Source organism: Cornus florida, unplaced genomic scaffold (genome assembly GCF_030987335.1).
Source record: "Cornus florida cultivar Cherokee Brave unplaced genomic scaffold, ASM3098733v1 CherokeeBrave_3.0.0_Hap2_Chr01, whole genome shotgun sequence".
Taxonomy (NCBI): Eukaryota; Viridiplantae; Streptophyta; class Magnoliopsida; order Cornales; family Cornaceae; genus Cornus; species Cornus florida.
The window spans coordinates 45,465,608-45,480,968 of record NW_026775571.1 but is presented as its reverse complement, the minus strand read 5'-3'; the positions used below and the strand labels follow the sequence as shown (position 1 = coordinate 45,480,968).

General features: G+C 36.0%; 1 protein-coding gene across 1 annotated transcript; it reads right to left on the bottom strand.

Moving 5' to 3' along the window:
• Positions 1-10,895: 10,895 nt before the first annotated feature.
• On the bottom strand, positions 10,896-13,321 carry LOC132271502 (uncharacterized). The gene is made up of 4 exons (XM_059772894.1): positions 13,142-13,321; positions 12,863-13,024; positions 12,451-12,694; positions 10,896-11,836 (listed from the first exon to the last, which is right to left on the bottom strand). The coding sequence occupies exons 1-4, from the start codon at positions 13,319-13,321 to the stop codon at positions 10,896-10,898; spliced, it is 1,527 nt and encodes a 508-aa protein (XP_059628877.1).
• Between the last annotated feature and the right edge of the window lie 2,040 nt (positions 13,322-15,361).

Sequence of the window (15,361 nt, the reverse complement as noted above, 5' to 3'; positions counted from 1 at the left end):
CCCCAAACTTAAATATTGCTAGTCCCTAGCAATGAACTACAAAGTAAAGCAATAAACTAAAAACTATACAAGAATGAACTATAAAGCAATAAAAAGATAACGCCACTTTCGTAGGGAATACAATTGCATTTAGCATATGCAACAAGCCTTTTAAACCCCTAGGTTACCCCTAATGGACGAGTGAAGTCTCGTGAGGGTTTCCAGAAATGATACCCACAAACATTAAGCTCTTTCTCACTAAAGAGGCACCAACATTCCAAACAAGCATTGGGAGAAAACTACCCCAAGTACGTAATTTTTCAACCGTCTATAAACAATTCTCCAAAAATTTAATAACATGCAAACAAATATAGTCCTCCATACATCAAGGAAATGATCATGCAAATCAAAACAACTCTAGAATCCTTTTTAAATGAACTGACATCAAATATGTTGCTATCTAAGCCAACTAATAAAATGGTCACAACCGGCCTCAAGCTAGCACACAAATCTAGTACCGATCATCAAAACAAAGAATGAACCTTTTATTAAAGTTTATTTGACTAGGTGCACTTACTCTTTTCACTCGATATATATATATATATATATATATATATATTAATTTTTTTATTATTAGGATCAAAGATAGAAGTATGGTGCAATGTAATGATCTCTTAAGCTTTTTAGAAGATTTATGAGGCGAACGTTAGGTCAATGACTCCTAAACCAAACGGCTTTAGGCCATGAGGTATAGAGACACTCCAAAGGACTTACAAGCTCAAATCAACTAGGCTACAAATCAAAACAACCTCCGTCTAATCACTTCCCACTCCTCACCTTTGGTAAGAAGTCCTCACTTTTATTTTTTTCACTTTTTTTTTAGAAACCTAGAGTTTGGGCCCTCCACATTTTGGCGCGAGAAATTCAATGCCTGATGACGCTAAAATCCGGGCTACTTAGTGAAAAGGGTTTGTTATCCACCTTTATCAAGAATGAAAGTTTTCAAAGCACTACTAGCTCAAATGGGATACAACCAAATCAATAATCAACAAAGCATGTACCCCACAAATGAATGCTAGTGTACACCTGTGCAAGTGTAGAATCCCAAAGTGAGTCTCAAAATAATCATAAATTCAAGATGATATGGACCACAAAAGCAAGCATGATATCAATCTTTTGAAAAATTTGCTTCTAGAAGGCATCCAAAAGGCATACAAGGAGTATTGAACTCTCAAGTCAAGCAATTTATAAATTTTAAGAAATATAGTTCTCAAAAGATCAAAATCATCATTAATCATGGACTGAATAATAAATCCCTCAAATGCACAAATCATGTTCAAAATCTTGAATTGAATGTAAAGAACACACATTACCCCCAAACTTAAACTGCACAATGTCCTCAATATGTAATGAGAACAAAGGAAAAAGGAAAGAGTATACCAGTGGAGCTATGGCGAAGAATGGTGGGACATAAGGATTCGAAGTGGGTGGTATAACCCCCCCAAACTTGGGATCAACCGTGGTCCTGAAAAGATGACACTAGGATAAAACCTCATCAAATAACTGGTGTGTGCCATCCCGAAACCGAAGTTTGTGCACACCACCACCAATGGGGATGGTGGTGTAGAGCTATGAAGAATGTGGCCAAGTTTTACATTTAGAAATTGCCACTGCTACCTTCACTAAAAATATAGCTAGGGAAAGTAGAGATCGTCCTAAGGGATTGAGGGTCGCATAAGGTTGAGGAATCAAGATTAGGGTTAGTAGGTCGAGTGATCAAAATAGTGGTTGGTTGGTTGAATTAAACTAGATGCAAATTAAACTAAGGTAAACAATAATGCAATAGAGAGAATAAGAGAGAGAGAGAGATCTTGGGGTTTAGAGATCACCACTAAGCATAGCTTTTCTACACCCTTAATGAAAGATTAATGAGGGAAAAAACATATATTACAACAAAGAGTGTGTGTGTGGTTGTTTCAACAATCATGGATGACAAATTAAGTATATATTATCTAAGCAACATGGTGGATAGCACAACATATCAAATTAAGTCATTAATCCTTTCTGTAGGCTCACAACCAAACACATCACAAGGTTAGAGATAAATGTACTTGCTTTCATAAGTATGGAACATCAACAACAATCATGGATTGTCCTCTCATTTGACATCTACACTACAACTAAGCTAATGACATGAAATTAAACTAATTAAACTAAGGGAGAGGTACAATCCATCAAGAAATGAGCATGAACCATCAAATAAACCACAAAAACATGCCATTAAGCACTATGTCTTGACAATCTCTTGATCTATAGCATTAATACACATAAACATGCATCAATAACACAAGAAATAGAGACAAACACATGAACATCTATTTTAGCATACATAGACATATGGATAGAATGAAATGATCAATTGGAAGCATTAAACCATACAAATCATTGAATAAACAAAATATATATATATATAGAAATGTCAAAACATGTATCATAATACAAATCCCCTCAAAAATAAATAAATCAAGATGTAGAAAGCATGCTTAGGGTTAACTCTAGCCCCAAGAGGATGTCTAGCCACTCATGGATGGTGTCCTCTAACCCTTAAGGGCAAGCTCCATAGAAGAAATCTGCTCCTTGGTTGATGAAGAGTCTCCAATGGTGTCTCTAGCCTCCTCTTCATTTTCTTCCTCACTAAGTATTATCTTCTCTAAGTATGTGTGTGTAAAAGTATATAAGTGTATCAAAAAGTGGCTCATATTCCTTATATAGGTAGGTCAAAAATCACCCCAAATGAGCTGGGCTCGTACACCAATAATAATTTAATGATTGGATATGAGAAAACTTTTAATGAGCTGGAATTTGGATTTTTTCGCACTGGAGCAAGTTCGATCGATCAAACCTTGACCTTGGATCGATCGAACATGGCTGAGATCTATTGAACTAAAGTTGGATCGATCCTCAATGGCGGCGTCTTTTTGGATAAAAACAAATCTGAGATATTTTGAAGATATTTTTAGGAAAAGGACAAAAGTGGTTGGTAGGGTGGTACAACTGGAGAAGATCAATCATTTGGATAAGGACAAAATGGTTCGATCGATCAGAGAATGAGGTTGGATCGATCGAACTTTAAGATTTTTGAATAGGGACAAACATGGCTTAGATCCATCTTGAAGTGCCGAGATCAATGAAAGTTGGATCGATCAAACTTTTCTTGAGATCGATCGAAGTTGCTGAAATTCCACCTTTTGCTTCCTTTTGCTCTACTTTGCTCTTTTCTTTGATTCATCCCAGAATTGCTTCATTTCTGCTCTTATTTGGCTGAGTTAGTTTATTTTAGGGATAAGTACCTGAAAATGGAAATAATACAAAATCAATCTAAAGCGGGAAAATAAGACAGATAAAGGTCCTATAATACCTAAGCTTAAGGGGTTTAAATGCGCACTTTTCAGTGCTCATCACACCCCCAAACTTAAATATTGCTAGTCCCTAGCAATGAACTAGAAGTAAAGGAATGAAATGAACAACTATACAACTATGAACTAGAAAGCAATAAATGATTGGTGAGAGAAGAGAAAGTTGTTATTCCCAGAATGATTTCTAAGGCAGGTATGCAGCTATCTCACCTGTTTTACGCAGATGATCTACTGGTTGTGCTTCAAGCAGATATATCCACTGCTAAGAACCTGACTGCTGCTTTGGGGAAATTCTCTACATTATCAGGCCTAACAGTGAGTCCTAAAAAGAGCACCATTTTCTTCTCCAAATCAGTTAGGAGGAGGAGAAGATTGAGGAGGATTTTTCACTGCCAAATGGGGAGATTTCCTATTACTTACTTGGGCCTGCTTTTGCTGCCTTGTGGATTGAGAAGAGTTCACTGTAGTCCTTTGATTGACAAATTTACCAATAAAATCAATGTGTGGAATGAAAAGTGTCTCTCTATGGCTAGTACATTAGAACTGGTGAAATCAGTTTTAACATCTTATGTGTACTCACTACAACAGTTCTGGCTTTTACCAGCGCTTAAAAGCGCTGGTAAAAGTCTTAAAAAGCGCTGGTAAAGGGTCATTTTAGTTTTTTTAAATTTTTTTTTTCTCCCCCCCTATGCCAGCACTTCTTAAAAGAGCGCTGGTAAAGGGTCATTTTATATTTAATTTTTTTTCTCCCCCTTTATTGTTTTTGAAAAAAAAAAAAATCATCCAATATAACACCAGTCAATATAAAAATACTACCCAAATTATTTTTACATAATATAACCACAAGTTAACCTGCTACCAATATGAAAAATACCATCGAAATTGGCTACTAATAGATAAAGCTAGTAAATGTCAACCAAAAAGCCAAAATGTATACTAATACAACCACAAGTTAACCTGCCAATATGAAAATACATCCAAATTGTCTAGATAAAGATACTAAATGTCACACAAAAAGAATTTAAGTATTTTTGACAAATGTAGTACAAGTTTTTCAAAAAGAACCCATCCAAGGCGAAGGAAAAGACTGAAAGCACAGCCACGACCCCATCTTCAGCTTCAACTTTAACTTCAACTTCAACTTCAACAAGTTTTCTTCTTGCCCATTTGATTTGAATTACCCTACATTTTTTATAAATTCATTAAGTGCACATTATAATAAATGGAAATTTAACATATAAGAGAAATTAAAAGTTCATAAACTTAATTGAATTGGCATCACGACTAGAAAATGAATTTGGGGATACTTTAGGAGGAGCATTTAAAGAATCAAAACCCTTCAAAATAACAAAACAAAATATATGAAATCTTGGCATAAGTAAACATATATTTAGTAAAGACTAGTAACATTTTTGAGAAATTTTCTGAGGAATTTGGGAAGATCAATGAACATTACACATAAACACATAAAAATTTTAAGATCCCATGTCTTCATATATACACATAAACACACTAATTTTTTTTATAAATCAACAAACATTAGTTCAAATGAAATAATTATTATATAGTTCAAAGATGATCACCAACGAACAAATAAGTATAAATTTCAGTCAGCTTTTTTTATTATTTATTTTTCTAAATTGTTGTTATTGTACTCTTCTTGATCTATAATATTCAGGATCTTAAAATGCTAATTGGCTATGTGTTTCTGAAAATATGTAGACTTGCAATTGAAATGCTGCATTTGATTCCTAAAAGAGTTAGTTGACCTTATATTGAGGAGTTTTGTTGCGTCAATCTGTCACATTTTGATCAGATTTTTACTTTTCTTATTTTTTCATGCTGTTTGTACTTGTACGAAGCCAAATAGATTTTGTTTCTTTTATTTGTACTTTTCAGCCTTTTATTGGATGCTTAGTATTGAAATAGTTAGGTTTTGCCATTTGGCTCATATGTCCTTGACATTCCCAAAAACTCTCACCAGAACTAAGTAACAGTATAATTTTCTCCCAAAACCTGCATAAACTTTGTGTTTTTTTTTTTCCCCCTTTTCAGTTTTTGCGGATGAACCCACAAATTTATAGACTTATTATATATATTTGGAGAGTAATAATAGATTTAAAATGGCAAAGTTAAGGACAACTCAATATGATTTCAATGAAAGTATATTTGACCAAGAAAATGAATGCTCACTAAGAGACTTATCAACTTAGTGAATACAATATAGAGTAGATCCATTATGCACGTAACTTAGACAATCGGATACTCAATTAAAAAGTAAACAGTACAGCAATTCATGGTCAGTCGACAACCTTCAAAGAAAAACAAAAAGTTTGAATGACATACCTTATCTAGGTAAAGGCCAATAGTGTAGTATAATATTGTTTTACAACAAACTTGAATGATCCTGTTAGCTTAGCCAAATCTAATTAATTGAACTATTCATAATCAATTTTTTTCATTTGTAGCCTTATTATACTCCAGCTCCATGATAATGCGACAATCTCCTATGGGAAGTTTAGAAATTTAAGATGAGTATTAACACCTAAATCCTTCTGTTAACTACTACTACAATTAGTTATATATTTGCAAAATTGAGTTGTAAAATTGAAAATTAAGATGAGTAATTGAAAATTGGGTTATATGAGAAAAGGAGAAAGTGTAAAGTACACTTTATGATGCTTTAGCTTTTCCATATTTATGATGCTTTACTTATGCAACTCAGCTCAAACCTGAATCCCCATTACTTGAGTTCAGCTATGAGGATTCTTCTTCTCCAGTTGGTTTTTAGTATTGATGCATTACTTATATTATCTATAAATCTCGTAAATCATTTAGCAGTCTATCTAATATTGAGTAGTAGACGATACACCTCAGTCTACCATTTAATCAGTTGAGTCTAATCACATCAACTGCCAATTTACTTTGACTATACAATTGAGGGTGTAATGGTTGTCAGAATACATTAACATAATTTGGGTCAATTAAATATGATTATAAACGTGTACAAGACCCATAAGTTGCAAACGTAAAGAATATATTAACATAATTTCAGAACAAATTTCAAAAGTAAGTTAACTTACAGAAGGTGTAAAACCATCAAATGGGATCTTCCCCGCCTTTGAATCTGCTAGGAGTTCTCTGGCAGTTTTGTTATATGATGCCAACCCACCAGGATAGTTTGCATTAAGTTGAGCAACCTAAAAGAAACAGCTATAGCTCATAAAATTTTAAAAATAAAATAATAAGGTATGGGAACAATACTTCTAACATGAATTCAAGTGAAATGTTATGCCACAGAGATAAAGATAGGAACAATACTTCTAACATGAATTCAAGTGAAATGTTATGCCATGGAGATAAAGATGAGGCAAATTCAAAAGGGAAGATAAAAGTCAAACAGTATAACCTAAACTTCAATTAATTGTAATATTAAAATTTCTTTTCTTAAAAGTAGCTATGGAGGCTCATTATAAAATTTTAAGTACAACTGTATTAATTGCCAGATTTAGAATAGAGAAAGTCTATGATGAGGGCATAAACTCACAGTAAGAGCGCCTTTATTATAGCTTTTACCTTCGAAGAAATCCAGACTTTTCTATTCTTATGCTTGTTTTCAAACTGAATTACTGAATTTTTTCACCAGTATCCCCGGTTTTAATCCAAAAAGTATGTATATATTCATAACTCAACATAATTTATGATATCATATAAAGAGAGAAGAATTGATATTGTATAACAAGAATGATCTGCAAAATTGTTCACATTGACATTGCATCAATTCAAATATAGAAACCTTCATATACCTGATCGAAGAAAACTAGCTTCTCATCGTCATCGACGCCAGGCTCAAGCCAATGCTAGAACAGATAGCTCTGTCCGACCTCCAACAGCAACTTCGCAATCTCAACCTACCACACAACATCATGTATTCCAATCAAATGCAGAAACTAAAAAAATCAAACCATTTCAATTATATATATATATGAACCTGGTCAGGGGAGAGTAGGGGGAGGTTTTTGAGGAGATTCGAGCCGAAGATGCCAAATCGCCATTGATATCAAGCTCGGAGGCCATTACGTAAAGTGAATCAAACGATTTGCAGAGATTTTCTCAGCAACGAAGCAATCAATGAAGCCACAGAGAAGAACAATGGTGGAGAACAAGTATAGGCCGGCATTCATGTACTCGGACCGGTTTCGAGCCAGCTCGGGTCCGTATATGGTTACGATTGGAGGCAGAGTTGTTGAGAGAGAGGGATGGTTGAGGAGGAGGGGCACGTGTCATCACGAGAGAGAGGGGGGCGCAAGTTCAGAGTTGAGACCGAGAATAGAGATTGAAGCAATTGGGGAGTTGTAGAGAGAGAGAGATAGAGGCGACTGGGGAGTTGCAGAGAGAGAGAGGGGGGCAAGTTCAGAGTTGAGATCGAGAATAGAGATGGAGACGATTGGGGAGGTTGAAGAGAAACTAGGGCTTGGATGAAATTGGTAAAGTTAGAAATAAAGTGAAAATTAGAGCGCCAAAGTTTCCCGCACTACATTTTGCATTTACTAGCGTTTGTTTAAAAAGCGCTGGTAATTAGTACTTAACACCAGCGCTTTTTTTAGAAACGCTGGTGTTAATAGTACTCAACACCAGCGTTTTTCTTGAAGTGCTAGTAATTTATACTCAACACCAGCGCTCTTTAAAAAAGCGCTGGTAATTAGTACTCAATACCAGCGCTTCTAAGAAAGCGCTGGTAATTTGTACTCAACACCAGCGCTTTTTAAAAAAGCGCTGGTGAAACCCTAATATGGTGTAGTGACTTTTGGTGTTCTGTTTACACATTGCCAAGAGCTGTTGTTAAATATTTAGAGAAGAAAATGAGGTACTTTATATGGGGCTCTACTACTGAACACAAGAAAGTGCATGCTTTGAGTTGGAATAAGGTAACCAGACCGAAGAAGGAAGCTGGGTTTAGGGTGAGGAAAACTGCAGACATTAATTCTACCTCAATGTGCCGACTGGTTTGGACCTTCCTTTAATCCAAAGACTGCCTCTGGGTTGCTTGGTTTAGATGGAAGTATACTCGAATTGTATCCTACTGGAATTATCAATCTGGGAAAATAGATCATATGCTATGGAAGAAGATACTGGACGTCAGGGAATTCATGTTGCAAAATGTCAATTTTTAGATTGGAGATGGACAATCTACTTTTTTGTTTACTGATCCATGGGTTCAAGGGGAAAGTTTGGTGACTAAATATGGACATAGAGTCCATAGAGACTTTGATCCGGCCAAGCAAGCAAAATTATCTTCCATTATTCAGAATGGTCAGTGGCAATTCCCACATCAGAACTCCAATACTTTACACCAGTTTAAGAACTTTGCTCTTTCTAGGTTTCAGTGGAGACATGGTGTCTTCTCTTTTGGAAATGTTTGGAATAGGTGGAGAAATCCACACCCAGAAGTGCAGTGGTTTTCAGTTTGTTGGAGTGGAGCGAGACCTAGAGCTTCTCTGGTCTGTTGTCTGGCAATACAGAATAAGCTTTTAACCTTTGAAAATCTAAAGAAGAGGGGGCTGCCTTTAGTGTCTATCTGTCATAACTACATGAACTCAGCCGATGATGTAGATCATCTTACTGTCAATTGTCCATTTGCTAAAGCAATTTGGCAATGGTTGTTGGATGTTCTTGGGTGGAACGTTAACTCAATTAGTGGATTAGTTTGTCACCAAATGAATTAAACATAAGGCCTAAAAACGTATTTGTGCAACTACTATTTGGTATATATGGAATAAGAGGAATTTGCAATTGCATCAAGAGGTTCGAAGAACTACTATGGAAATTGCTAGAGCTATTTATGGAGAGGTCCTAATGTTGTTTGGGATGGAGCTGGGAGAGTTATGCTCTCAGTCTCTAGCTAATTGACACTTATTGTGTTTATCCTCTAGTTGTTAGTAGACAACTTGTTTCCAAGGGATGCCTTGTTGATGATTTGTAATTTTGTTTATATCTATAGAAATTTTCCATTTTACCTAGAGAAAAAAAAGAAGAAGCAATAAATGGATAACGCCACTTTCGTAGGGAACATGATTGCATTTAGCATATGCAACAAGCCTTTTAAACCCCTAGGTTACCCCTGGTGGACGAGTGAAGTCTTGTGAGGGTTTCCAGAAATGATACCCACAAACATTAAGCTCATTCTTTCAAAAGAGATACCAATATTGCAAACAAGCATTGGGAGAAAACTGCCTCAAGTATGCAATTTTTCGGGAGAAAACTGCCTCAAGTATGCAATTTTTCAACCCTTTCCAAGCAATCTCCTAAAATTTCAACGTCAAGCAAGCAAGTATGGTCCTCCATACATCAAGAAAATGATTATGAAAATCAAAACAACTCTAGAATCCTTTTTGAGTGGGCCGGCATCAAATATGTTGCTATCTTAGCCAACTAAAGAATTATTCACATCCTTACCCTCAAACTAGCATATAAGTCTAGTCCCGATCATCAAGACAAAAAGTGGACCTTTTATTAAAGCTTTATTGTTCTAGGTACGCTTATTATTCTTCTTCTTCTTCTTCTTCTTCTTCTTCTTCTTCTTTTTTTTTTTTTTTTTTTTTTTTTTTTTTTTTTTAATATGATCAAAGATGGAAGCATGGTGCAATGTGTTGATCTATCAAGCTTTTTAGCGATCTATGAGGTCGAGCATTAGGTCAATGACTCCCAAACCAGACGGCTTTAGGGCACTAGGTGTTCAAACACTCCTACAGACTTACAAGCTCAAATCAACTAGGCTACAAATCAACAACCTCCATCTAATCATTTCCCACTTCTCACCTTTTGGGAGAAGTCCTCACTTTTTTTTTTTTCCTAAATGAAGGATTTTATATAAAAAAAACAATATAGTACATGGAAATAAAGTGAAGGCATACCCCCACAGTCCAAAACTTCCCTATCAGGGATATAAGAAAATAATGCTACGAAAAAGAAAAAAGATTACAAGATGTCCTAAAGGCATACCCCCATAACATTGAGAACCTTCCAAATAACACACTTACCAATTTCCATTGCATCTCTACAATTTCCATTGTGCATTCTTTCATTTCTTTCCCTCCAAATAAAGTAGAGCACAGCAGTAAACAATATTCGAGCCATTTTGTTCTCCTTCCCTTGAAATCTTTGCTTAAACACTATCACTATATCTTGTACTTCATGCATCCTTTGTAGATTCCATCCCATAATGTCAGAAATATTAATCCATATATTCCAGGTAAAATCATAGCTGTAAAACAAATGATCTGTAGTCTCCATATTTCTACAGCACATATAGCATCTAGAGACAACAGAAAAACCTTTCTAATGCAAAAAAGAATGAGTCATAATAGCTTCCTGTAAAACCAAAACAGAATGTGTAGACCACCTCGGCCTCCCCTCACTCCAGCATAAATCATACCAAATAACTTCTGGTCTGGATCTTCTACAAGCCTCCCAAGCTGCTTTGAAGCAAAAATTGGACTTTCATGTTAATTGGTCTTCTCCCCCAAAAATCCTTTGATTATGGAATACTTGTTGTAGTTTTTGTGAGGTATTATTCAGCTGCTCTTCATCGTCTTGACCATCAACAATTAAATCACTCAAAACACTCTGCTTATTCCTGTTAAGAGAACCCAGCAATCTGCGATTAAACAAGTCCCCAAGACATTTTCCCTCACACCATGGATCCAGAAATACTTTAATCTTATGTCCATTTCTTATTCTATATCGACAATTCTGTTTTATAATGTCTTTAATAGCCACCATACTCTTCCAGATTGAAGAAGAAGACACCTTAGGAGTAACATTCCAAAAAGAGGACTGTCTCAAATAATATCTCTTATACCAAGCCACCCAAAGTTTGTCTTTTGACAGCAAGAAATCCCATGTAAGACTACATTTAGCAGCCCTATCAATATCTCGCAATCTACACAACCCCAGCCCACCTTCCTGTTTTGGAACTGCAAGCTTATTCCAACTCAAACCATGTATCTTCTTCCTATCTTCCACATACCCCCAGATATAGTTTCTCATTCTCTTTTCTATCACATTAATAATCACAGTAGGAAGAGAGTAGACCGATGTCCAATACTGCACCAATGGAAGAATTACAGCTCGGCACAATTCCATTCTACCAGCCATTGAGAGATGAAGACCATTCCATCTAGTTGTAAGAGAAATAACCTTCTCAACCAATTTATTATAGTCCCTACTTTGAACCATCTTATCAGAAATAGGAAGCCCAAGGTAAGTAAATGGAAGTTTACCAACCTTACAACCAAGAGTTCTTATGATACCAGCCCTCCTCTTTACTGAATTAGTAAGAAAGACCTCAGATTTCTCCTTGCTAACTGCAAGACCTAAAGAACTTTCAAATTGAGCCAATAATTTTTTCAAATTAAGCATTGAAGCCATATTGGCTCCCACTGCAATCAACAAATCATCAGCAAAAACTGATGAGAAATAGGTAGTCCAGATTTAATAGCAGCGTCAGTAAGAACAACCATACCACATGAACTGCAGATTCTATTAACCCAGAAAAATACTCAGTAACAAACGTAAGAAGAAGTGGAGATAATGGGCAGCCTTGTCTTAAACCCCTCTCAGGTTGAAAATATCCACAAGGAGATCCATTCACAATGATAGAAAACCATACTGAAGATAAGCATACCTTAATCCATTCAATCCATTGAGAACCAAACCTATACAAATGCAGTAGTTGCAATAAAAAAACCTCATTGGACCGTATCATAAGCCTTCTTAAGATCAATCTTCCAAGCCAACATAGGTTTTGCATTTTTTGCACCAAAGCCTCTCATCAATTCATGAGCCATAATGATATTATCTTAAATTTTCCGATCTTGAATAAAAGCTGTTTGTTCTCTTCCAATAATTCTCCCCTAAACCTTTGCCAATCTATTAGAAAGGATTTTTGCAATGACCTTATAAAAGGTATTACACAAGGAAATAGGCCTGAAATCACTGACCTGAAAAGCATCCACTTTCTTCTTAATTAAGGAAATAAAAGTGCTGTTAATACCTCTTCCCATCTTTGGATGATTGAAAAAATGCAAAACTGCATTAATAAACTCCTCTCCAACAATGCTCCAGTACTGTTGAAAAAATCTTGAAGAAAATCCATCAGGACCAGGAGCTCTATCAGGACCCATCGCAAAGACTGTGGTTTTAACTTCCTCCCTAGATATAACCGCCTCTAACCTCTCCATCTCCTCTGGATTCAGCCTGTGTCTAATATATTTTGCCTCTGGAGAACATGTTGCAGGCTGAGAATTAGCATAAGCAGACTTAAAGTATTCAACAAATCTCTTTTGAATCCTATTAGTATTAGTAATAATAGCACCTTCTTCATGAATTACTGTTATTATACTACCGTCTCTATGCTATTTAATTTTTTGGAAAAAATACTTGGAGCATCGATCTTGGTCTTTTACCCATCGAATTCTAGATTTCTGATTCAGTAATAAGGTCTCCTTTGATATAGCAGCCTCTTGATTCATCTTCCCTTCCTTTTCTTGCTTAATAATCTCCTCATTGAAAAGATCATCATTCAGAATTAGTTGAGTATCAACAAGAGTCTTCCTACAAGCAATGACCTATTCATACACTAACCCAAACTTATCTTTATTCCACTGTTTTACAGCATGTTTAACCATTTTCAACTTGAACAACATCTTCTTAATTGGATTCCCACTAGCTCTCATACTCCATACTTCAACAATAAGATTCTTTACTGCATTTTCCTTATTCCATACTGCCAGAAATCTAAATGGCTTAGGACCATCTGCAACCTTCATTGGAAAATTTACATACAAACCCCAATGATCAGATGATATAGGAGTAGTCAAAACAATTTGAGAATTAGGATAGGCCTGCTCCCATGCTTCATTCATCAACCCTCTATCTAATCTTGCATAAATTCTTCTAGTTAGAAATCACTTATTACACCAGGTATATATCCCATTTGACACAGGAATATCAGTTAGCCAAAGAGAATCAATGGTTTGATTAAAATCAGCAAAATGATAACATCTACCACCCAATTTCTCTGAATTGTATCTCACTATATTCCAATATCCTATTAACAACCATGGACCATTTATATATTGCGTACTATCCACCAAATCCTTCCATAACACTATTCTCTCCCTTGCTGTATTTTTAGCATAAACAAAGGTTACAAAGATCCTTTGATTAGTCCCTCTGACCTCAATAAGTAATAGCACCATCTGAGCTGTAGACTCAATCATAGTAACATTCAATCTATTTGGATCCCAACCACACCAAATACGACCCTTTGGGTCAGCATTGTAATTATTCACCCAATTCCAAGTCCTTCTGATTCTATTTGCTAACCTCTGAAACTTATTGCATTGAACTCTCGTTTCAACCAAACCACATAAAAATAAAGAGGAACTACTCAACCAAGCTTTAACTTCTTCTTGCATAGCTTTCCTGTTGAGCCCTCTAACATTCCATAAGCCAATCATAAAACAGTAGGATTTAGTCGGCAAACCCCACCAACAACCATTGCTCTAGTGATTCTACCACTTGTATCCATCTCATATTCCTTTTTCTTCTGATTCTTTGATGATACACTCCCTTCAAGAGATCTAGGAGGTGACCTATTAGTTGAATTTTCCCCCCTTGTATCATCCAAATGGACTACCTGGATTTTATTGACAGACGCTTTTTGTACTTTCTTTTCACCACCAGCTTTAACATTTTCTTTCAAATCATCTGTATCTATCGCAACCTTGGATATATCTAATCCAGGCACCAATTTCTCTGGAATCCCTACAACTTCCCTCTGAACCTCAGACCCATCTCTGTCACAAACTTCTTTGAGCACCCGGAATGCATTCGTAACGGTAACCGGGTGTTGCGATACTAGAGATACAACTCTCTTTCCCCCAGATTTCCTCTGAATTGTGTAACCCTCTTCCAACTCCTCCTAGGACTTCTCACTTATAATTAGACTTTGCTCCACATTCACCTCCTTACCTTTATCTGATCTCTTAACCACCCACTGTTCCTTTAGTTTTTTGGCTTGGGGTTTGTTCAATGGACACGTATTCTCGGAGTGTTCAATTTTTTTGCACAAACTACAGACTTGAGGTTTCCATTCATACTCAATTTGTAATTTAAATTGCATCCCATGTAAACGAGTTTGAATGGTTTCAGGGAAGGCACCATCCACCTCCATTTCTGTTAATACCCTGACATACAATCCTCTTTCACGACTGAGAGTGATAGCATCCATATAAAGAGGCTTCGCAATATTTGAAACAACTTTCGACACTGATATCCCACTTCTTGCATGCACCGGAAGATCATAAACCCTCATCTATACTGGTACCGTTGAAAGTGTATCCCGTTCTAGATGAATAGTCTTATGCCATTTTTTAACAATAATTGCATGACCTTGAAATGTATGAAATCTCGATAACACCTGGATCAAATCCTCCTCTGAAGGAAATCGCACCTGGAAGAAACCATCCTTCATGGATACCACCACAACATCTTTATTCCAACGCTTCTGCACAAAGGTTTTAAAATATGGGAAATACAGTTTACTTCCCAGAACATAACACACAATATAATTCTCCCAATATTTCAATTCCTCCGCAATATCTTCATCATCAATATCAATGACTTCTTTATTTCGACTGTCACTATAATATCTCGAAGGTGTAAAACTTTCTAATGGAGAGTTCATCAGTAAAGAACTTCAAGAGGGCCGATTAGTGGAGGACTCAACCAAAGGTGGGACGCTACCCATAATAGAGGAAGGTTGACCCTCATCCATAGCATTTTCTTCCTCAACAACCCTAGGAAACCCTAGATCACGTATCGCCTATTCCAGAGAGAAAAAGGGCAAAAAAGTAAAACGCTATAAATAATGCATTAACAATTTTTTTTTGTAAGCAAGT